The 25,623-nt window shown below is 38.1% G+C and overlaps 1 protein-coding gene across 3 annotated transcripts in view; it reads right to left on the bottom strand.

The window, feature by feature from the left end:
• Positions 1–6,987: 6,987 nt before the first annotated feature.
• The window catches only part of calcoco1a (calcium binding and coiled-coil domain 1a), a 52,591-nt gene continuing 33,955 nt past the window's right edge, over positions 6,988–25,623 (bottom strand). The window contains exons 15-16 of one of the 3 annotated variants that reach the window (XM_061903314.1): positions 17,227–17,299; positions 6,988–7,006 (exon numbers count right to left, since the gene is read on the bottom strand). In XM_061903314.1, the coding sequence (XP_061759298.1) occupies positions 17,272–17,299 (28 nt within the window). In that variant the 3' untranslated portion in view covers positions 6,988–7,006; positions 17,227–17,271. Of the gene's footprint in view, positions 7,007–11,734; positions 12,862–15,374; positions 17,300–25,623 lie in introns of those variants that run through there. The other 2 variants (XM_061903313.1, XM_061903315.1) reach the window with 2 other exon arrangements.

Genomic DNA, 25,623 nt, shown 5'->3' with positions numbered 1-25,623 from the left:
TCTACACCCTTTTTCCATTTCATAGCATTTACTAACACATTAGGTATCTTCCTGTTCTCAATTTGTGCGCAATTTAAATCCATGAATAATAAAAAATTAAAATGTTTGTCAGGATTATTTTTTGTACTTTGTATACACGTTGAGTTTGAACAGTTTTTTAAAACTGGATCATATCAGCATATTGTTTGATATATTTGCTTAATCCATTCCATCATTTAATTCCACATACTGATATACTAAATGTGTGCATACAAATGTTTTGAATTACATTTTTCTCAAAGGTTATATTTCTACTTGTTTGTTGAAAATAATTGTTGGATATTCTTGGGTAGCAAGTAGGGTTGTTCTGATAACAGTATTTTGGTACTTGTACCAAAAATGTATTTCGATACTTTGATACTTTTCTAAATAAAGGGGACCACCAAAAATATCACTATTGGCTTTATTCTAACAAAAAATCTCAGGGTACATTAAACATATGTTTCTTATTGCAGTTAAGTCCTTAAATAAAATAGTGAACATACTAGACAGCGTAAATTTTAGTAGTACGTAAACAAACAAAGGCTCCTAATTAGTCTGCTGACATATGCAGTAACATATTGTATATTTATCATTCTATTTTGTCAACATTATTAAGGACAAGTGGTAGAAAATGAATTATTAATCTACTTGTTCATTTCCTTTTAGTATCTGGTTATTTTTTTATTTTAAGATATTCTATCTAAACTTCTGTTAAAATTTAATAATCACTTATTCTTCTGTTGTTTGATACTTTACATTAGTTTTGGATGACACCACAAATTTGGGTATCAATCCGATACCAAGTAGTTACAGGATCATGCATTTGTCATATTCAAAGTCCTCATGTGTTCATGGACATATTTACTGAGTTTATAAACATAATATACATTTTTTTTTTTTAAACAAAAAAAGATTTTGGGATGCTAAAAGATATCGATGTGATCACAGTAGTATCAGCTAGATACGCTCCTGTACTAGGTATCATTACAGTGGATGTCAGGTGTACATTGTAGATCCACTAATGGCGTTTGTTTACATTTTGACACCGGTGAGCTACGGTGTGTAGTGAGGTATGTTTAGCTATTCCTTGTCCTGCAGGGATGATACTTGTAAGAAACTTACTTTATTTTTCGCCATCGAGGCGAGGATTAGTGATTTAAAAGTAGCTAAAACACTACTGACCTAGTACCTAGCTACTAGGAGTGTGGGAAAAAATCGATTTGAATATGAATCGCGATTCTCACGTTGTACGATTCAGAATCGATTCTCATTTTAAAAAAAATAGAATTTATTTTTATTTTTATTTTATTATCTTTTTTTTAATCAATCCAACAAACCAATACACAGCAATACCATAACAATGCAATCCAATTCCAAAACCAAACCTGACCCAGCAACACTCAGAACTGCAATAAACAGAGCAATTGAGAGGAGACACAAACACGACACAGAACAAACCAAAAGTAGTGAAACAAAAATTAATATTATCAACAACAGTATCAATATTAGTTATAATTTCAGCATAGTAGTGATTAAAAATCCCTCATTGATATTATCATTAGACATTTATAAAAAAAAAAAAAAAAAAAGGAACAATAGTGTCACAGCGGCTTACACTTGCATCACAACTCATAAGCTTGACAACACACTGTGTCCAATGTTTTCACAAAGATAAAATAAGTCATATTTTTGGTTCGTTTAATAGTTAAAACAAATTTACATTATTGCAATCAGTTGTTAAAACATTGTCCTTTACAATTATAAAAGCTTTTTTAAAAACAATATTCTACTCTGCTAGTATGTCAGCAGCAAGGGGTTGATCCTGCTGAAATCCTATGTATTGAATGAATATAGAATTATTTTGAATCGGAAAAATATCGTTTTTGAATCGAGAATCGCTTTGAATCGAAAAAAATGGATATATTACCGAATCGCGACCCCAAGAATCGATATCAAATCGAATCAAATCGTGGGACACCCAAAGATTCGCAGCCCAACTAGCTACCTAAACACTACTACCTCTAAAAATGACCGGTTAGACCAGTAATTTTTAGAGGCAGTATAGCACCAAATATGATTCATTAGTATCGCAGTTCTGTACTAGTACCGGTATACTGTACAACCCTAGTAGCAAGTTACAATTTGCTTTGTACATAATTGTATCCGTTAGAAAATGCACACACTTTTTCAATTTCAATAATTTTATTCAATAAATAAAGTGTTCTCTATATCCAACATTATGTATTATTCAATCTGATCTTTTTTGGAACACCGTTAGTGAATGAAGTGTACTTTTGTAGTTGTTTCCCCATATTTCTGCACAATAACTCAGATATAGCTAACTCAAGTGAGCACTAGACAAAACAGAGTGATTTTTGGTTCAGTACATCCATCCATCCATTTTCTACTGCTTGTCCCTTTTGGAGTCACGGGGGTGCTGGAGCCTATCTCAGGTGCATTCAGGTGGAAAGCGGGGTGCACCCTGGACAAGTCGCCACCTCATCGCAGGGCCAACACAGATAGACAGACAACATTCACACTCACATTCACACACTAGGGCCAATTTAGTGTTGCCAATCAACCTATCCCCAGGTGCATGTCTTTGGAGGTGGGAGGAAGCCTGAGTACCCGGAGGGAACCCACGCAGTCACGGGGAGAACATGCAAACTTCACACAGAAAGATTCCGAGCCCGGGATTGAACTCAGGATTACCCAGGACCTTCGTATTGTGAGGCACATAGCTTTATTTAGTTTTCCGTTTTATATTTTTACATGAGATTTGCAGTTCATTTTCTCATCTATTGTTACACCAAAAAAATGTGTTTTCTTTTACTCTTTTAATGTCTTTTTGCATTTGTGTTTGACTTTCTCTTCTACTTTTACTGATTTGTATATTATTTTTTAATATACATATAATTATGTATTTATGATCTTATTTTTGTTTTACAGACATTCAAAGAAACCAACTTTTTAATTTGTTCACCATCTGTGTGTTCTCTCCTGAACAAAACACTCTTATATTGTCCACGAATAATACTAATGTCAAAGTCGTTTGTAACTTTACATATGTTGTTTGTATAAAGATTGAACAATTTTGGTCCCAGTATTGATTCTTGGGGTATACCACAGGGTATATTTAGCTCTGTAGATGTGTGTGCTCCAGTGGTGTGCCGTCAGGGCCAGCTGGCTTAATAACATAACCAGAAATCATGATTAAAGATGAAAGTGATTTTTTATTTACTCTCCCTAAATATCTAAAAGTATTCATATTCTCATCATGTCATATTATGCTCCTTCCAGTGCTGTTGTTTTTGATTTTTAGAGTTTTTATCCAATTACAATTCAGCTAGCTTATGTTGCCATGCAGAACCAAATCTGCTCGAAGCCTTCAGAATCAACAATGCAGGCTTCTGTGCACTATAAATGAACAGACACAACATTTGACAGACAGTTGTGATAGCCAATCAGATCACGAGTAGTTGTTAGTAAGGCCTTCTAGATGGCCTAAGGCAGATATGTATTGTGATGTAATGAGCTAGGTCACACAATAACTCCATTACCCAGCATGCCACAGTAGTGACGCGCATGCGCAGTAGATGCGTTTATCAATGCCCGCAAGTGGATGTTTTCGATGAGCACCTTGTGGAGTAGACATTAAGAACTTAGTCAACACGCCTCATCTGCATCTTTTGTATTTAGACAAGACAACACATTTGCAAGGCCATTTTCAAGAAGGATGTACAATGAGAAACTACATCTGGGTTCGATAAATTGTGAGTTAAGATATTTTATTTACTTTTTTATGTTTAATATGTTTTTTTGCAATGTTAATTTTGACAGTGCATAATACCAGTTTTAATTTTTGATGCGGGTTTATTGATTTTTAAATGCGCCACAAGATAACCCGTTTTGTACACTGTTGGTGGTGATTCAATGCCCTGTGGTCATTAGGGGACATAAATGATGGTATTTTGAGAGGTAGTCATTGGACACAGGACATCACTGAAGGCATAGGTGGGAAATGTCCGGCCCGCTACTGGTGTACTCCTACCTTCACATATTGCTTCTTGTGGGTTAAGTAGCTTCTATACCAGTTAAAGGCCAACCCTCCGATGCCATATTGTTCTAATTTATTGAGTATAAAATATGATAAATTGTGTCAAATGTTTTACTTACATCCATAAATACTGCAGTTGCACATTGTTTACCATCTATTGCATTGGTAATTTCCTCTGTTATTTTGATTAAAGTCATCAATGTTGAGATGTTAGCTTTGTATCCGTATTGGTTCTTCGCATGTGTTCCACTTTTGTTTGTGAATCTGTCGATAAACAGTTTTTCAATATCTAAAAAAAATTGTGGAATTAAGGACACATGCCTCTAGTGTGCAAACTGGTCGGAAAAACAGTCATGTCCATCTCTAGCTATAAGCGAATGCCAGATATTTTCCGGTAGGCTCAAACGGGCTTCACTGTGACATTTGCTGCGCCAGCTAGCGGTGGGGAGGCTCATAATCTGAATTTCAGCTTGCAAACAGAAGCATCCACTTTAGCTGAGAGACAGCTTGTACCCCACACACGATTTGTAAGCCGAAGCACTCATAAGAGAGATACCACTGAGTTTACAAATTGAAAAGAAAGTTAAAATCATGGTTGTCATGGCATTTTTGGTATGGCAATCAAAAGCAATACTTTTGTTGTTGGCAATCATTTATATCAGGGGTAGGGAACCTATGGCTCTCGAGCCAGATGTGGCTCTTTTGATGACTGCATTGGCTCTCAGATAAATCTTAGCTGATATTGCTTAACACGATAAGTAATGAATAATTCCGCTGGTAATCACAGTGTCAAAAATTACGTTCAAAATATAAAACATTCTCATGCATTTTCATCCATCCATCCGGTTTCTACCGCACCTGTTCAAGAAGTCGCATTAATGGTAAAAAGTGTTTTATTTATTGTTGGTTAGCCTCAGAATAACAATGTTATTAAAAAGAATAAGAGACTTATTATACTGTAAAAATGTTGGTCTTAAAAATGCACGCATATAGTTGTATTCAGTGTTAAAAAAATAATAATTATATGGCTCTCACGGAAATACTTTTAAAAATATTTGGCTTGTATGGCTCTCTCAGCCAAAAAGGTTCCCGACCACTGATTTATATGCTCGCAGAACTCAAGTGTCATAGCATTTAGGTTGAACTCCAAGTTAAGTTGTTTTGTTTCAATGGGTCTTTCTTTCTTTCTGCATTTAACACTTCTTCATTGTGGTCTACATAACATTAAATGATGTGTTTTTTGTGTGTGAAAAATGTGCTTACATTTTGATGTACAGACCTATTTTCAAGTTAAATTTAAGAGGTGGCGTAATTAGATGCTTTGTGAGCAGAAATGTTTTGTAGTTTTTAGCTCTCTTGTTTTTACTGTGGACTATGGAATTGATGACCGCCACCAGCCATCTGTTTTGATTGACTTTCACCTAAAGATGTCCGATAATGGCTTTTTTGCCAATATCCCATTTTACGATATTGTCCAACTCTTAATTACCGATTCCAATATCAACCGATATTGATATATACAGTACATTATGCCTAATTTTGTTGTGATACCCCACTGGATGCATTAAACAATGTAACTTTACCATGAATTGATTAACGTGGACCCGACTTAAACAAGTTGAAAAACTTATTCGGGTGTTACCATTTAGTGGTCAATTGTACAGAACATGTAAGGTACTGTGCAATGTACTGATACAAGTTTCAATCAATCAATCATTTAAAAACAAGGTCTTTCAAAATCAGAGAACAACTTCAACTCCAGATATGGAAAAAAGTGCCAACATGGCACTGCCTTATTTATTATTAAGTCACAAAGTGCATTATTTTTTATTTTTTTTAAACATGCCTCAAAACAACAGCTACAGTTTAGAGTATACTAGATCATACTTGCCAACCTTGAAACATCCGAATTCAGGAGATGAGAAGGAGTGGGGGAGGATGAGGCTGGGTTGGATGTATATTGTAGTGTCCTGGAAGAGTTAGGGCTGCAAGGGGTTCGGGGTATTTGTTCTGTTGTGTTACGGTGCGGATGTTCTCCCAAAATGTGTTTGTCATTCTTGTTTGGTGTGGGTTCACAGTGTGGCGCATATCTGTAACAGTGTTAAAGTAGTTTTTACGGCCACCCTCAGTGTGACCTGTATGGCTGTTGATCAAGTATGTGTTGCATTCACTTATGTGTGAGAAAAGCCGTAGATATTATGTGACTGGGCCGGCACGCAAAGGCAGTGCCTTTAAGGTTTAATGGCGCTCTGTACTTCTTCCTACGTCTGTGTACACAGCAGCGTTTTAAAAAGTAATACATTTTACTTTTTGAAACCGATAATTTCCAATATTACATTTTAAAGCCGATATTATCGGACATTTCTACTTTCACCACAACATGACGTACCAAATGATACGGCATGACCGGTTCATTGTGGTTTGTTGTCAACACTCAGGAAGGAGGCTAAGATGAGAGCAGACGAGAGAGAGGATCGAAGGCCAGCTGACGTACAGGTCCGGAACTATTGAAGCTGGCTACGGTTAAACTTTCTATCGAGTCCGTATCTTTGCAATGCTAGATCTTAGACGTACAGATATACAGCTGAATACATGGCTGTACCAAGTCTGAGTCTGCATTTTATTTTAAAAAAAAACTTCAATCTCTTCTGGCTAAGAGAAGATCTGCTTCAAGTGAAAGACCCAAACCTGAACAGAGGTGGGGTGAGAGGACTGACAGATAACCTCCTCCCCGTCCTAAGGCATCAGATTAGGCTTGGACCGGATCCTGTGCTGCCACAGAGGGGAGCGGAAGAACTCCTCCTCCTCATCCGCTGCAATCTGGGAAACCAGCAATGGATTCAGCCACAGCAACCACAGCACCTCCAGAATCCCAATCCAGAGTTGCTTCACTGTTGTTCTTTTCTCCACTGTCAACCATGAGCTTTCCTGAGTTTGAACATCAAATATCTTGTCTTTGTAATGCATTCAATTGAATATGGGTTGAAAAGGATTTGCAAATCATTGTATTCCGTTTATATTTACATCTAACACAATTTCCCGACTCATATGGAAACAGGGTTTGTAGATGAAGAATGACTCATAATCCTCGCAAAGAAAAGGGGGTGGGACCAAGCGTCTTTTTGTATCGTTCTTGCCATTTCAGGTCTAAAATGGCTGTCAAAGTGTACTGACATGTCGGAATATGTCCGTGTCTTTCTCCTTTCCCGGTGTGAGGCAGGGTTTATGATCGACAAAGTTTTGACGAGCAAGGAAGCAGTTTACCATTCAATGACGTCAACAAGCTGGTGACGACGGTGACGCTATTAATAGTTTTTCTGCGTTAGGGCTTATAATAACAATATCACTAATATTTGGTTGGTATTCAAGTTTTTTATTGGGTTTTATGGGCCGAATAGAGGACCTTTCATTGGCTCTGTTGTAAGCAAACTTTTCTTTACGTTTATTTACGAGTTAGAATGCATTAAAAATACATCTGTAGTCATGGCTTTCATAATGATTTAGAACCATAGGCAAAATTCCCAGAAAAGTGCAGTTGCCCTTTAAGATAGAGGCAACACTTCTGTGTTTGGACAGCACGTGCTGCTTATAAGTGATTGTATACAAATGTGGATTGTTACATTCATGTCTTGATTGTCAAATATGTTGTCGATAATGTAATCTGTGACATTTCTACCCATATAAATGCTTTTGATATTCTGTACATTTTGTGATGTAGGTAACGACTGCATGGGGAACATTTTTGGGGCACACATAAATATGCTGATGTAATATTTACACCCTTTTAAAGTCATATGTGATTAATGAATTGAGTCAAAATTCACAAGTTTTGTTGTAGATGATGTTATATTTGTACAGAATAAACTGCATGTCGAAACGCCAGTTGAAGAAAATGAGTAAATGACATTAATAACATCTTGTAATATGTTGATATTATTCATTTCATAGATTAAAAAATAACACGATGGGAGGATTTTCAACTCTGCCAGACTAATTTCCACATCTTTTACTGATGAACATTATCACATCATTTATTCAGAAAGTATAAATAACGAAAAATTAAAATAGAACGCTATTAACCGCGACATGTAAGTGTAAAAAATCAACATTATGATTTGTACATTTTCAGAATGTGCTTTGTCTATTTTTAACAAAAAACAATTTGAAGTTTTTTTTTTTTTTTTTTTAAAGTTATCACGCTTTGATTTTACTCGTCCAGCCCACTTGGTAATAGGTTTTCCTCCATGTGGCCTCTGAGCTAGATTGAGTTTGACACCCCTAATCAAAATAAACAGTCCACTTGCGATCAGTTCAATGCACTGAGTGTGAATAAAGTGTGAATGGTGGTTTGTCTTTATATGTGCCCTGTCATAGGGTATAGTTTGCTTAGTTGGGATAGGCTCCATTCAGTTCTGTGAGGATGGTTTTTAGGTCAACTCAAAATATTAAGATTTTTGTGGCTTTTCAATCCTGGCGGTTTCTCCTGTGGTGGTAGTATAGTAGGGTTGCGCGGTATAGACAATATACAATAACAATGATATGAATTTGGTTTATGATAGAGCTGTTAATACAATCGTTATATCCTGATACTGCATGTTGATGACGCAATCTAGCTGTGTCCGGCAAATTTGAAAGCGACATGCAAAAAAATGCTAGCAGCTAACGTCCCTCCACAGTGCAAAGCCGCTGTTCTAAATCAGTAATCCTTGCCTCCAAGGCGGAAAATAGATTTAAATAATCTCATCACTGGAGGACGAGGAATAATTAACAACGACACACAGTAGGAGGATACAATGAGCCATTCTAATGGCTAAACTACAGCAACAAAAGTGGGCAGAGCGATACAGATATCGACAGTAAAGATACCAGGTATGGTGCCAGTATATGGTTGATACTAGAGTGGTTAGATCATTTTTTTTTTGTATCACACGATCTTTTGTCGTTTTTGGTATTGTTTACAAACTCAGGACTAAGTCCCTGGACACTGGCAGACTTTAAGAGCAGAAATAGAATGATTTAAAAAGGGAAATAATTTAAGTATTTAATTGGCACTGTTATAATCTGGGTTTTTGACAGATTATAGTTGTGATCAAAAATTTAACCCGCAGCACTGATATGACCAATACTGCCCCTATTAGTACTTGGTATTGGATCGATACCCAAATTTGTAGTATCTCCCAAAAATAATATAAAGTATCCAAACAACAGAAGAATTAGGTTTTATTAAATTTTAACAAAAGTATAGATAGAACCATGTTACAATAGAATATAACCAGATATTAAAGTTAAAGTTAAAAAGTTAAAGTACCACTGATAGTCACACACATGCGAGGTGTGGTGAAATTAACCTCTGCATTTGACCCATCGCCTTGTATCACCCCCTGGGCGGTGAGGGGAGCAGTGAGCAGCAGTGGTGGCCACGCCTGGGAATCATTTTTGGTGATTTAACTCCCAATTCCAAACCTTGATGCTGAGTGCCAAGCAGAGAGGTAATGGGTCCCATTTTTATAGCCCTTGGTCTGACTTGGCCGGGGTTTGAACTCATAAACTACCGATATCAGGGCGGACACTCTAACTTTGCCTGACGCCTCAATCATTGGTATGTGTTCATCTACACAACCATCCTGGGTATCACTCCATCTTATCTGTCTTGTCTTTTAACAAAGAAACAAGGAAGTCACAATCTTTCTTCAATTAATGTTCTGTAATTTGTCATCCCCAAAGTAAGAACTGAATTGGGCAAGAAAACATTTAGGTTTTCAGCACCGAAGGCTTTGAATAACCTACAATCCAATCTTCAACTTCAAACCCTTGTTACATTAAATGAGTTTAAAGCTTCTGTGAAAGGATTGCAGTCTACCTTGTCTGTATGCACATGTGTGATGTGGGCAAGTTTAACATTTTGTAAATTTGATGTTTTATGTGTTGTTTACTATTTTTAATGTAACCTTGCTGCTGCCCTCTTGGCCAGGTCTCCCTTGGAAAAGAGATGTTAGATTTCACCTGGTTGAATAAAGGTTAAATAAAACCACAAGGCCACTGAGCAACTCACCTCTCTATTAACAGATAATTAGAAAATAGATTATATTAATTTTTATTTGACAAAACAATACAACTGGAAAATATGCAATATATTACCGCTAAATTAAGAGTCTGTGTAAGCAGTTTTTGAAATGTTTCTTTTTTTCCCCACTTAAATTTTTTAGATGGAACAAATATACATGGACTTGATAAAAAAAATAATAATGAAAAATTAAGAAATACAATTGTATTTTGTTCAAAAATAAATAATCAAACAAATAATAATAATAAATACACAAAACAAAACACACATACATCAAATAAAATAATAACCATGAATCAAATGATACTATGATCATTTATATACCAAATAATATATAGTGATAGATGTTGTTATCGCAGAAGGCTGCAGTATATATCGCAATATAGATCTTACTTAGGCCGTATCGTCCATCCCCAGTTGGTAGCAGGACTAAAGCAAACATCAGCAACATCCGTCAAGCGATTGGCTGATAAAGCTCATTGAACCCAAGTACTGCAGGACGAAGGCTTTGACCTATGAACCTGATAAAGTCAGGGACCGCAGGAGCGTCCGACCACACAGCTTGATGCGATAAAAAAGCAGGTCGACCTGACGCCGCGCACGAGAGAGAGAGAGAGAGAAAGAGAGAGAGAGAGAGAAAGAGAGAGAGAGAGAGATGTATGAGTCATATGTGACAGTGGGGGTCATAACGTGCGGCGCGACATCATTTTACAGCTCGTGCTTGGGTCAGAGCAGACAGAAAGGACGTGCTCCTCATTTGTTACACACGCGGCGAATCCGCGGCGGGTTGCAGCTCAGTCAAGGGAAAAGACGAGAGAGGTGAGGGGAAGGTGAGGAACGTTCTCAAGTGCAAAGACCATAAATTTTACATCTTCCCCCGCGCGCATGCACGCCAGAGTGTGTGTGTGTGTGTGTGTGTGAGAGGCATCTTAAAGAAAGGGTAATGGAACAAGTGATGGAGAAGCGGACGCTGGCTGAGGTTGTGCCAGCAGGGAGGAAAATGAAGGCAGAGGAAATAAACAAGGACCAGGTAGGGGGAAGAGGTGATTTGGGCAGGAGGAGGCGGGATCATAAAAAACTCAGAAGATGTGTTCTGGCCTCTGGCTCTTTCATATCTTTTACATTTCTAATTAAAAGAGATAAAGAGTGAGGGAGTCATCAATCCCACAGTGATTTCCCAGTTAAGGTTTTAGAGGTGGCTGTAAACTAGGCAGCCCGGCATCATTGATTTTATAATTAGCTATCGTCACCCCACACTCAAGACGGAGGGAGTGTGCTTAAAGAGGAATTCAAAAGTGGGGGTGGGGGTCGGCGGCGGCGGGGGCCATCATGAGGAGCAGCGAGGCGCGAGGATGAAGATGATGATGAGGGGGAGGTCGGCCCTGAGGAGGTGGTGGTGACGAGACAGGGAGACCCCCCCCACACACACACACACCCTCATCCCCCATCCCTCCGCCTTGAAAGCAGACAATGATCCAGAAGGGAATGTGACGGTGACAAAAGAAATGGCACAGTTAATTGCCGGTGAAATGTCACGCCGCGATCCAAATATTGCCATGATCTTTGGCCAGAATAAGACACATAACACCCAATAATGGATACATAAACCATTTTATTATGCAAGAACCCTAGCCCAAAACCTGTTACATGGCTAAACGGAAAACGGCACACACTCACACAAAGAGGAATATTCCAAAACAAACCATAACTAACCGCAGCTTTATTGCAATGTGATGGGAAAAAAAAGACCTAAAATGCCCTATTACAACCACAAACAAGGACCAGGGCGGGTACGTGTAGTGTTCTTGGAAAAAAACATTTCCAACATGAAGGGTGAAAACCAGGAAAAACACACTGAAAATGAGGAATTGGCCTATTAAACCTGATCAAACTCCCCAGTTATGACAAATTCAATAATCCCACAGAAGCTGATTAAACATTAAAATCCATTTCTTTTGCACATCATTAATCCATGTTCCCTTCTAGCTTCAGCTCAATAAACCGGGAGTCTTCCCTTTCATTAAAACAAATGCTGTAAAGAGAAAATCTTACCAAAGTTAAAACAGGGTAAATAAAAAAAAATGGATATGCATAAACACAGCACAAAATGCAATAATAAGAATAAAATGATGAACATGTTAAGTAGCCATATTTAGGGATGAGCAAGTGATTACTTTGAAGGCTATTCAAATCAATGAATCGATTGTAATGCTGATCCTATGTGTCAATAAGTAGATTTATGCTTAGCATACCTGTCAACATTTGCATTTAACAAAATCATGCCTACTTTAATGGAACATAAATGGTAAATAAGAGAAATTCTGGTCTTCACGCCAGAATTTTCACCTGTGGTGTGCAAGTGTCTTATTTTACTAGTGTGCTTTTATTCTGAAGGCCTGATTTTGGTCGCTAAAGAATGTGTATACGACCATGGAGCTGTCTTTCCAGTACCAAAGAGGGTATACAGTATATATATATTTTTAAATTAAAGAGAAAATATTGGAAACAACTAAAGTAAGGGGCGGGGGGATAATACAGTCAGATATTTTCCGTAACTGTTATCATGCTGTACTCCTTGAGACAGCAACATTTAAAGAGAGAGAAAGGACAACTAAACAACAGGTGCCATGTTGGGGACCCAGGACGTGCGTGACTTTGCACGGAAGCATGCTGTGTCAAATACGATGTAGAAATTGCGGTCGTTCTGAAGTTAGGTTTCCTGAAGAAATAAACCATAATAATAAGTCTAAATATAGTTCTTAACATACTGTAGCTGATAAACTTACCATAAAACATACTTTCATTTTGTCATAGTGTAATTTTGGAGCAATTCTACATTCATGCAGTGTTTACCCGCTGGTGCAATGTACGCCAGAAAATACAGAACGACCCAAAAAATATATATATATATTACCCTCATTATATTATATTATAATATATATATATATATATATATTTATACATATATATCTATATATATATATATATATATATATATATATATATATATATATATATATATATATATATATATAAAAAAACATCAGTGACGTGCGGTGAACTAAACACCAGGTGAGGCATGCAAACTTTTTTTTCTTCTTTTTTTTTATACTTAAATTCATATGTGCAGCTCTAGTCATTGTTGAAGAGGGAGTTATTTGCTTTCATAAATACATCATCATAATGATATTATGATATCATAAATGGGTCCAAAAACTATTTGATAAAGTTGTTATTAAATAATTTTTGGTCCCATTTGCTTTGAACAAAATAAATAAAGTACCGTGAGTGTATATTGCCTTTCTGTATTTGTATCTGAAGCAGCAATAGCTATCATCCATGAAAACATACTTTGTATGATCGCATTCATTTTGTTTTAAAATTCAGTTTAGATAATTATTTCATCTTGGATACAGTATATAGTCCTCCATATAGGCAGAAACATTCATTTAATTCAATTTCATTCCAAGAAATTAAACAATATTTTGCATCCGACCAAAAACACCCACAAACGTTGGCTTACTCTAATAAAAAATTGCCATGTTTGTTATAAATACAGTTTAAAAAAAAAAAAGATAATAAAAAAAATCCTGGTTTCCGCAGGAGAGACCTGTGTCTGCCAGCTGGAGCGCCACCACTTCTCCCAGTGTGGCGAGTCACAGTACTGCTGAGGCATTGAACTGCAAGTTGACAATATATCGCCCCCTATCTTGAGGCAGAGGTACTTGCTGCCTCAAGACCTGTCTTTTCCACGTGGCAACAAGCATGCGCACCCTCGCATGCACGGCCAATACACACTGTGTGTAGCCGTGGAGGCACCGCCTGTAACTGCCTTACTTCTCATCTGCTGCATTGTTTTGATCGGGAAACATGGAATTTTCACGATTTTGACCATGAAAATTATCACAATATACAGAAATACACCAAAATCACATAGAAAGCATAAACCCCCCAAAAAAATATTAAACATTATTTTATTTTATTACTTCGTTTTGAAACATCTCATGGTTAAGGCACCTGGTGGCAGGTGAGGCACTGTCTCACTTGCCTCCCCTGACAGCACGTCACTGATACACTTATATATATACATACATATATACACATTCATATTAATATACATACATATACATACTGTATTTATACACACATATGTATATGTGTATATATATATATATATATATATATATATATATATATATATATATAATAAATGAATAATGGGTTGTACTTGTATAGCGCTTTTCTACCTTCAAGGTACTCAAAGCGCTTTGACACTACTTCCACATTTACCCATTCACACACACATTCACACACACTGATGGAGGGAGCTGCCATGCAAGGCGCCAACCAGCACCCATCAGGAGCAAGGGTGAAGTGTCTTGCTCAGGACACAACGGACGTGACGAGGTTGGTACTAGGTGGGATTTGAACCAGGGACCCTCGGGTTGCGCACAGCCACTCTCCCACTGCGCCACGTCGTCCCTAATATATATGTCTTGATTGGATTATCCAGAGAATAGTGCTCGATACCGTGGTAGAGCGCAATATGTAGGTGTGGGAAAAAGTAGTCTTGTGATTTTTCCCACACCTACATATATATATATGCTTAGTATTACCGCCTGGTCAAACTCGTGACGTCACGAGTGACACTTCCCCTGTCATCATTTTCAAAATGAAGGAGGCTGATTTCAATACCGGTAATCTGAAATCGCATAAAGGGAAGAAGATTAAGAGCTATTCAGTAGGATTTAAGGTCCAAGGTTACATCACACTCAAATTTTTATTGCATGCCTTTGGTAAGTGCCGGAGTGAGAAGAGGTTTTATAATAAGTAGCGCATGCTTACTTTTACCGCATGCCTTTGGTAAGCGCAGGAGTGAGAAGAGGTTTTAAATTAATTAGCGCCCCGGCGGCAATTCAAGGAAATACGGTATACAGTGTATTTATATATGTATATATATATATATATATATATATATATATATATACATATATATATATATATAGACAGTATACACATATACAGTCTATATATATATACACTGTGTATATATATATACATACATATATATATATACACTGTATATATATATATATACTGTCTATATATTTATGTATACACTGTATAAGTATATACTGTCATATACACATATATATATATATATATATATATATACATATATATATATATATATATATATATATATATATATATATATATATATATATATATATATATATATATATACTACGCAATTTTGATACGAAGGGCTTTATAAGAGTTGTAACATAACTATACATATCTGAAAGTGTAGTGATCAGTTTGAAATGCTGGTAAGACTTTTAGGGCTGACAGATTGTTATAAACAACTTGGCCGGTATAGCTCGGTTGGTAGAGCGGCCGTGTCAGCAACTTGAGGGTTGCAGGTTTGATTCCCGCTTCTGCCATCCTAGTCACTGCCGTTGTGTCCTTGGGCAAGACACTTTACCTACCTGCTCCCAGTGCCACCCACACTGGTTTAAAAATGTAACTTTGATATTGGGTTTCACTATGTAAAGCGCTTTGAGTCACTAGAGAAAAGCACTATATAAATATAATTCACTTCACTTCACACAATCTTTTTCTGAAAAATGTATATAGATGAACAAGATTTTTGGAATTAAATACATTTCTGTTAATATTTGAATTTGTTTACATATGAATCTTTCTATGAAGGCTTGAAACAGTTGGAGAAGCCCCATACTGCACAAGAGGGTATGTTTACATCTCAAAACACTCGTCACTTTAAATAGATGTCCGATGAGGAAGTGGAGCACATGCATAGCGCTAGCTCAAAGTGGGTACTCAACATGGCGCCATGTCGCTTTTGACCAAACATTTAAAAAATGGCCTGAAACCAGTTTGGCCATCATTCTCTAAAATATATAAGGATGGCTCTGATTGGGACTAATCACCAGTGCCTCCGCTGGTCACAGCTAAGTAGTACACTCCATTTTATCTCCATTATCAACATAATCAACAATCAATTCCACAAAATTGACTGAATTCTAAACAATCCATGTTTTACACCATATAAACTCTTCTCTTGTAAAAAATAGAGTGAAAATTTAGCAAACATACTCCTATGCAGTAAGGTTTCTCAGCTAATCATGTCAGCGTTATTTAAGTTGATCTGAATTTAGCTGAAATGCTGCCCAAACTGGAGTTAATTAGAAATAGAAAATCTACAAAAATCCATTCAGTATTCATGAAAAGATACAGATCTTTTTTAGGCAGAATCTTGCCTCAAGCCTCAGGGAACAGCACACTGACATCATGCCATGAATGTCAGCATCTATAAAGAGGATTTTCTTTCATAAGACGACTCTTTAATTATTCAGGCCCACATTTTGAGCGGCGTGAATGTGAATATAGATTCGGGGAGAAATGTATTAACATCTCCCCAAAAAATGTTCCAATTCAAAATCCAGCTGGTCTAAAAAACTAAGTTAGGAATAATAATATGAATACATAAAGTTTCTGTCAGATTCAATCTGCTCAACAAGCGTTCTATTGCAAAAAAAAACATCTATACGTTTTTACTGCATGCTCATCAAGTGTAAGAAACTGCATTTGAAATCTTAGTACGGGGGTAAATGGAGGTGCAAAATAACGTCACAGCAGTGCCTAGCTGCGAAATAGTAATTCTCGTACGATGCTGTATCAATGCTTTATGTTGTCGTGAATCGCATTCAAAGCTGCGATGGGGAGAATTTAATGCTTGCGATGAAGCTTCGCCATGATTTTCAGTGGGGCCCGGCCCCACACAAAACATCATAATTACGGTGCCTGTCATGACTCCTAATCACAAATGTCATAAAAACGACATAACATTCGCCATAAAGCTCTCGAGGTAGCAATGATTCAACACGAATCATTCGGCCATAGCTTGCGAACCAAAGCCTAAACGCTCGCTCTGTCCGAGTGGACCGGCATCTTATGTCCATCATAAACATGGAGTTGACTTTTTGAACAGAGCGACACTCCAGGAGGGAAAAGAAAACAATGGAGGTTGCATATCAACATGTAGTGGAAGCACACTAACCAAAAGGATCCCATCATCTCACGTGTGAGTCGTCCACTCTGCTGGTTACCATAGCGACGTGTCAGCCAGATCACTGGGACAAGGGGGGGGACACAGAAGGTGCAAAAGTGAGAAAAACACAGTGTGGTTGCAAAAGGTTAGACAGAGGGAGTGTCTGAGAAAGGAGAGCGAGGGCTTTAATGATGCTGAAAATTGGCCCGTGACGGCGCTACACCCCCGCAGGTAAATCATTGCTATGGCCTGCTGTCAACTTATCTGTCCCCTTGTCCTCCCATCGAGCCCCCAATCCCTCCCACCCCCCTTGCTTCAACTTCTTTTACGAGCACATATTCAAAACTTTCATCTTCCGGCCATACTTACCCTGTCACCATAAATAATTGCTGTCGTTTTGTCTGTGTGCATTAGTGAGCTCAGAATTCATTGTAGAAGTCATTTTTTTGTGCGAGGCCAGATGTGTGAGGTACAATTTAGTGGAGGCACTTAATTCCACCATTTTGGGATTCTTTATTCTTCTGCTTCGCTATATATCAATGAGAAATATGTTACTTTTTACTCGGCTGCGTCTCCCTGCTGGTTGGGTTCACTAATTACTTCGCAGAGTAAGGTTGTACACACAAATCATGCGGTGGGCTCATAAAGGGTGATGCATTGCTCATGTTTAAATCAGTCGCTGTGACAGTCGGCATATTTGTAGGCTTGTTCAAAAGAAATGTTCATTTTAATATAACGTCAATAATGCAAATCTAAATTCTCCCACTTTAAATCCTGAACTGTTCGTCTCACCTTGCAATGAAGCAAGCTTCTCTTGCTTAGGCAGTTTATGGTATATTTTCCATCTAAATAGTTGTATAAGTCGCCACTTTATATATTGATGTGAAAGCTGCTGACAAATTATGAAAAAAACAACAACTCAAAAGTTGTTGTAAATTTTTGATTCTGCTGTGCCAATCAAACGTTAAATGCCTAAAAGTGAAGACTATAACGCCATAATACACACTTATAAAGTTGCTGCGGTTGATATATTATATGTAATAATATGTTATATTATTTTGAGCGCCCACCTTATCTTTTTACCCTCATTTTGCTCTGATTCATTTATTTGTGTAAACTTGCGGAAAAATTAAAACATTGATGTTATTCTGTAGTCCCTTCATTTGATAATTTGTTAAGTGTTCTATGAAACCCTTTCCGGGTTGTTCTCTGCTGGATATTGACTTTAAACACAGGCAGTCTTCCTGTTACGACACACTTCCAATAAGTAATAATACTGTACAAAAAGAAAATGAGAACTAATAGGAGGAAAAAATTGTTTTTTTTCGTTAATATTTTAATTCTAATCTCCGAAGCGTGAAGTAGACTATTCTGGTGGCAGTGCATCAAAAAAAAGAAACTTGGTGCATAGTTGGTGTGAGCCTCTGGACTGTGCTACCATCATCAATAATAAGGATATCTATGCCTATGAAATGTACCGTAAAAACTAAGCAGCATTAGTGGTCTCATTATTGACACTTCTTCTGTCATATTATAGCACGCCTTGTATTGATTTTGTTGGCATTTTCCTGTGTTTAGTGTCTTAGTTCTGATTTAGCGCTCTTATTTTGGTCATTCTTCCTGTTTTGTTTTTGTGTTTCTGCAAGCAGCTTCAGTCCCGCCTCAGAGCATCTTTATCTCACAGCTGTTTTAATTTTGTAAATACGCCTATTTAAGTTGAGCCTTTGTCGGGACTCTGTCGTGTATATTGATACATTGTAATCGCTTCTCCTGTTGCACGTTTTCACCCATGAGTGTTTGCTGTTTTCCACCATTCTGTTTTGTTTATAACTTGATCAGTTTAGTTTCATTTTGCATAGCCTATGCTTTGGTGCCCTTTCTAGAGGCACTCATCTTTTGTTTATTTAAGCCATTAAGTACCTTTTTAACTGCACACTGCCTCCTCTGCTTTCTGCATGTTGGGAACATGCCAAGTTATCGCCGCCATGTGAGCCGAGCATCACACGAAGGTCCCAACCAAGACTAAAAAGTGCTCCCGCAGTTCCCACCAAGGAAGTCACGAACGAAGAATATAAGAGCTTGTTTTGGGCATAAAGGGAGGCAGACGTTCAGTGGCACATCCCCGAGGTACAAGAGACAATGATGTGGGGGGGCAGATGGTGGTCTGGTCCCTCTTTATCAGGGGTGTCAAACGTACGACCTGAAAAGGTTTAATCCAGCCCGCAAGATCAGTTTGCTAAATATAAAAATGAGCTGCATTTTTTTAATGAAAGGGACTGCTGTTCTAAATGTGTTCACTGGATGTCGCAATAGCAATTCAAGTGTAACCTACGTCACACATGACACTGTTTAAAGATCATGTGTCAGCTGACACGTGATCTGGATTGGCTGCGCTACTCCAATCAGCGCAGGTGCAAGCAATCAGCTGCTCTTATTGTGGCTGCTAGTAGATAACAGCAGTATCAACGCAAAATACCTTCTTTCATTGTCAATTATCCACACAACTGATAAAATAACGAAATGGTAAGATGCAAAAACTAAAGTCAAAATGACCGTCATCTTTGTAGTTGGAATTCCATGCACCGCTTGCAATTGATACGATGCGCACGCCATGAACTCCATTGTAAAAATGTGTGTTTCTACATTTGCTGTGTTTTCTATTTTATTTCATACTTAAATCTAGTATGTTCACATTGGTTAAGTTTGTAGTTATATTACCTTGATTTCGACTATGGTGTCATTTTGGTAATTGTTCTTTAACAAACCACGTTTCCATATGAGTTGGGAAATTGTGTTAGATGTAAATATAAACGGAATACAACGATTTGTAAATAATTTTCAACCCATATTCAGTTTAATATGCTACAAAGACAACATATTTGATGTGCAAACTGATAAAACAATTTTTTTTTAAAATAATCATTAATATTAGAATTTGATGCCAGCAACACGTGAAAAAGAAGTTGGGAAAGGCGGCAATAAATACTGATAAGTTGAGGAATGCTCATCAAACACTTTTTTGGAACATCTCACAGGTGTGCAGGATATTTAGGAACAGGTGGGTGCCATGATTGGGTATAAAAACAGCTTCCCAAAAAATGCTCAGTCTTTCACAAGAAAGGATGGGGCGAGGGACACCCTTTTTTGCACAACTGCGTGTGCATAAGGTCAAACAGTTTAAGAACAACGTTTCTCAAAGTGCAATTGCAAGAAATTAATGCATATCAACATCTACGGTCCATAATATCATCAAAAGGTTCAGACAATTTGGAGAAATCACTCCACGTAAGCGGCATGGCCGGAAACCAACATTGAATGACCGTGACCTTCGATCCTTCAGACGGCACTGTCTTAAAAACCGACATCAATCTCTAAAGGATATCACCACATGAGCTCAGGAACACTTCAGAAAACCACTGTCACTAAATAAAGTTTTCGTCGCTACTAAGACAAACTTTAATGATCCACAAGGGAAATTGTTCATCTGTAAGCGCAAGTTAAAGCTCTACTATGCAAAGCGAAAGCCATTTATCAACAACATCCTGTAACGCCGCCGGCTTCTCTGGGGGCGAGATCATCTAAGATGGACTGATGCAAAGTGGAAAAGTGTTCTGTGGTCTGACGAGTCCACATTTCAAATTGTTTTTTGAAATATTCGACATGGTGTCATCCGGACCAAAGGGGAAGCGAACCATCCAGACTGTTGTCGATGCAGAGTCCAAAAGTCAGCATCTGTGATGGTACGGGGGTGCTTTAGTGCCCAAGGCATGGGTAACTTACATATCTGTGAAGGCACCATTAATGTTGAAAGGTACATACAGGTTTTGGAACAACATATGCTGCCATCTAAGCGCCGTCTTTTTCATGGACGCCCCTGCTTATTTCAGCAAAACAATGCCAAGCCACATTCAGCACGTGTTACAACAGCGTGGCTTCGTAAAAAAGAGTGCGGGTACTTTCCTGGCCCGCCTGCAGTCCAGACCTGTCTCCCATCGAAAATGTGTGGCGCTTTATGAAGCGTAAAATACGACAGTGGAGACTCCCGACTGTTGAACGACTGAAGCTTGACATAAAACAAGAATGAGAAAGAATTCCACTTTCAAAGCTTTAACAATTCGTTTCCTCAGTTCCCAAACGTTTATTGAGTGTTGTTAAAAGAAAAGGTGATGTAACACAGTGGTGAACATGCCCTTTCCCAACTACTTTGGCACGTGTTGCATCCATGAAATTCGAAGTTAATTTTTATTTGCAAAAAAAACCAATCAAGTTTATGAGTTTGAACATCAAATATCTAGTATTTGTAGTGCATTCAATTGAATATGGGTTGAAAAGGATTTGCAAATCATTGTATTCCGTTTATATGTACATCTAGCACAATTTCCCAATTCCTATGGAAATGGAGTTTGTATATATCATAATTGTAATATTTGAATGATGACAAATGTATGTGTGGCAGTATGCCGATTTCACCAATGCGGTGGTTTAAGGAAACACTCTTTATTTTTTCAAAACGTTTTTAATGAACTGCCAACATGAGAATTCAAAACAGAAAGTGTTTAAAGTATAATAGCTTTGTAAAAACACTGACATTAAGTTTAATTGTGTTCTTCATGGTGTTATTGAATATGCGCCAATTTTTTCCTCTGACTTTTCTACTAACTTGAAATGTCTTGCCAAGAGGATTATTTGTACTATGTACATTTTCAGAATGTGCTGGTTCTATTTTAAGACAAAGAAAACAATCTGAGGTTCCCTTTATTTTTAAGTTTTAATGCTATAATTTTACTCGTCCGCCCAACATTAGAATAGATTTTCGTCCATGCGGCCCCTGAGCTAAAATGAGTTTCACACCCTGCTATAAACTCTTTTTGGCCGAGTGCCAAGCCTGCGACACGCCTTGGATGACGTCGTGACGACGCAAAGCCCTCCTCTCCGACTATGGTTGAGTATGGCAACCCGAACGTCAACCTGGCAGAACTTTTCATGTCCTGGGCTGCGAGCCAGTGCAGTTCAGACTTAACGGAGCCAACCAAACCTGAATCACCGGCATCTTTTTTTGTTAAGTACATACTCCACATGTGTTCATTTATAATTTTGATGCCTTCAGTGACAATCTACAATGTAATTAAGTCATGAAAATAAAGAAAACGCATTGAAAGAGAAGTTGTGTCCAAACTTTTGGCCTGTATTGTATAGGCAAATATACATACAGTGGGGCAAAAAAGTATTTAGTCAGCCACCGATTGTGTAAGTTCTCCCACTTAAAATGATAACAGAGGTCTGTAATTTTCATCATAGGTACACTTCAACTGTGAGAGACAGAATGTGAAAAAAAATCCAGGAATTCACATTGTAGAATTTTAAATAATTTATTTGTAAATTAAGGTGGAAAATAAGTATCTGGTCAATAACAAAAATTCAACTCAATCCTTTGTAATATAACCTTTGTTGGCAAAAACAGAGGTCAAACGATTACGATAGGTCTTTACCAGGTTTGCACACACAGTAGCTGGTATTTTGGCCCATTCCTCTATGCAGATCTTCTCGAGAGCATTGATGTTTTGGGGCTGTCGTCTAGCAACACGGACTTTCAACTCCCTCCACAGATTTTCTATGGGGTTGAGGTTTGGAGACTGGCTAGGCCACTCCAGGACTTTCAAATGCTTCATACGGAGCCACTCCTTCGTTGCCCGGGCGGTGTGTTTGGGATCATTGTCATGCTGGAAGACCCAGCCACGTTTCATTTTCAAAGCTCTCACTGATGGAAGGAGGTTTTGGCTCAAAATCTCACGATACATGGCCCCATTCATTCTTTCCTTAACACGAATCAGTCGTCCTGTCCTCTTAGCAGAAAAACAGCCCCAAAGCATGATGTTTCCACCCCCATGCTTCACAGAAGGTATGGTGTTCTTGGGATGCAACTCAGTGTTCTTCTTCCTCCAAACACGACGAGTTGAGTTTATACCAAAAAGTTCTATTTTGGTTTCATCTGACCATATGACATTCTCTCAATCCTCTGCTGTATCACCCATGTGCTCTCTGGCAAACTTCAGACGGGCCTGGACAGGCACTGGCTTAAGCAGGGGACACGTCTGGCACTGCAGGATTTGATTCCTTGTCGTCGTAGTGTGTTACCGATGGTAACCTTTGTTACTTTGGTCCCAGCTCTTTGCAAGTCATTCTCCAGGTCCCGCCGTGTGGTTCTGGAATTTTTGCTCACCGTTATCATGATCATTTTGACCCCAGTGGATGAGCTCTTGTGTGGAGCCCCAGATTAAGGGAGAATATCAGTGGTCCTGTATGTCTTCCATTTTCTGATAAGTGCTCCCACAGTTGATTTTTTCACACCAAGCTGCTTGCCTATTGTAGATTCACTCTTCCCAGTCTGGTGCAAGTCTACAATTCTTTTCCTGGTGTCCTTGGACAGCTCTTTGGTCTTGGCCATAGTGGAGTTTGGAGTCTGACTGTTTGAGGCTGTGGACAGCTGTCTTTTATACAGATAACGAGTTCAAAGAGGTTCCATTAATACAGGTAACGAGTGGAGGACAGAAGAGCTTCTTAAAGAAGAAGTTACAGGGCTGTGAGAGCCAGAGATCTTCCTTGTTTGAAGTGACCAAATACTTATTTTCCACCATAATTTACAAATAAATTCTTTAAAATTCCTACAATGTGAATTCTTGGATTTTTTTTCACATTCTGTCTCTCACAGCTGAAGTGTACTTAAGATGAAAATTACAGACCTCTGTCACCATTTTAAGTGGGAGAACTTGCACAATCGGTGGCTGACTAAATACTTTTTTGCCCCACTGTATATTTATTTTATTATATATATAAATAAAACAAATAGTTGAATTTCCGACGGCACCTATCAATTCCACAGTAATAAAAACACAGTTGTTCTACTAACTGATAAAATAATGAAATGGTAGGATGCAAAAACTAAAGTCAAAATGACCGTCATCTTTGTAGTTGGAATTCCATGCACCGCTTGCTATTGGTACGATGCGCGCGCCATGAATCCATTGTAAAAATGTGTGTTTCTACATTTGTTGTGTTTTCTATTTTATTTCATACTTAAATCTAGTATGTTCACATTGGTTAAGTTTGTAGTTATATTATCTTGATTTCGACTATGATGTCATTTTGGTAATTGTTTTTTACAAACCCCGTTTCCATATGAGTTGGGAAATTGTGTTAGATGTAAATACAAACGGAATACAATGATTTGCAAATCATTTTCCACCCATATTCAGTTGAATATGCTACAAAGACAACATATTTGATGTTCAAACTGATAAACATTTTTTTTGCAAATAATCCCTTAACTTTAGAATTTGATGCCAGCAACACGAGACAAAGAAGTTGGGAAAGGTGGCAATAAATACTGATAAAGTTGTGGAATGCTCATCAAACACTTATTTGGTACATCCCACAGGTGTGCAGGCTATTTGGGAACAGGTGGGTGCCATGATTGGGTATAAAAACAGCTTCCCAAAAAATGCTCAGTCTTTCACAAGAAAGGATGGGGCGAGGGACACCCCTTTGTGCACAACTGCGTGTGCATAAGGTCAAACAGTTTAAGAACAACGTTTCTCAAAGTGCAATTGCAAGAAATTAATGCATATCAACATCTACGGTCCATAATATAATCAAAAGTTTCAGACAATTTGGAGAAATCACTCCACGTAAGCGGCATGGCCGGAAGCCTACATTGAATGACCGTGACCTTCGATCCCTCAGACGGCACTGTATGAAAAACCGACATCAATCTCTAAAGGATATCACTAAATAGGCTCAGGAACACTTCAGAAAACTACTCTCACTAAATACAGTTTGTCGCTCCATCTGTAAGTGCAAGTTAAAGCTCTACTATGCAAAGCGAAAGCCATTTATCAACAGCATCCAGAAACGCCACCGGCTTCTCTGGGCCCGAGATCATCTAAGATGGACTGATGCAAAGTGGAAAAGTGTTCTGTGGTCTGACGAGTCCACATTTCAGATTGTTTTTGGAAAACTTCGACATTGTGTCATCCGGACCAAAGGGGAAGCGAACCATCCAGACTGTTATCGACGCAAAGTTCAAAAGCCAGCATCTGTGATGATATGGGGGAGCATTAGTGCCCAAGGCATGGGTAACTTACACATCTGTGAAGGCACCATTAATGCTCAAAGGTACATACAAGATTTGGAACAACATATGCTGCAATCTAAGCGCCGTCTTATTTCAGCAGGACAATGCCAAGCCACAATCAGCACGTGTTACAACAGCGTGGCTTCCTAAACAAAAGTGTGTGTACTTTCCTGGCCCGCCTGCACTCCCCTCGAAAATGTGTGGCGCATTATGAATGGTAAATACGACAGCGGAGACCCCGCCCGGACTGTTGGAACGACTGAAGCTTGACATAA

This window comes from Nerophis ophidion, linkage group LG06 (assembly GCF_033978795.1).
Source record: "Nerophis ophidion isolate RoL-2023_Sa linkage group LG06, RoL_Noph_v1.0, whole genome shotgun sequence".
Lineage (NCBI taxonomy): Eukaryota > Metazoa > Chordata > Actinopteri > Syngnathiformes > Syngnathidae > Nerophis > Nerophis ophidion.
Note: the sequence above shows the minus strand (reverse complement) of the source record. Positions and strands in the feature narration are given on the sequence as shown.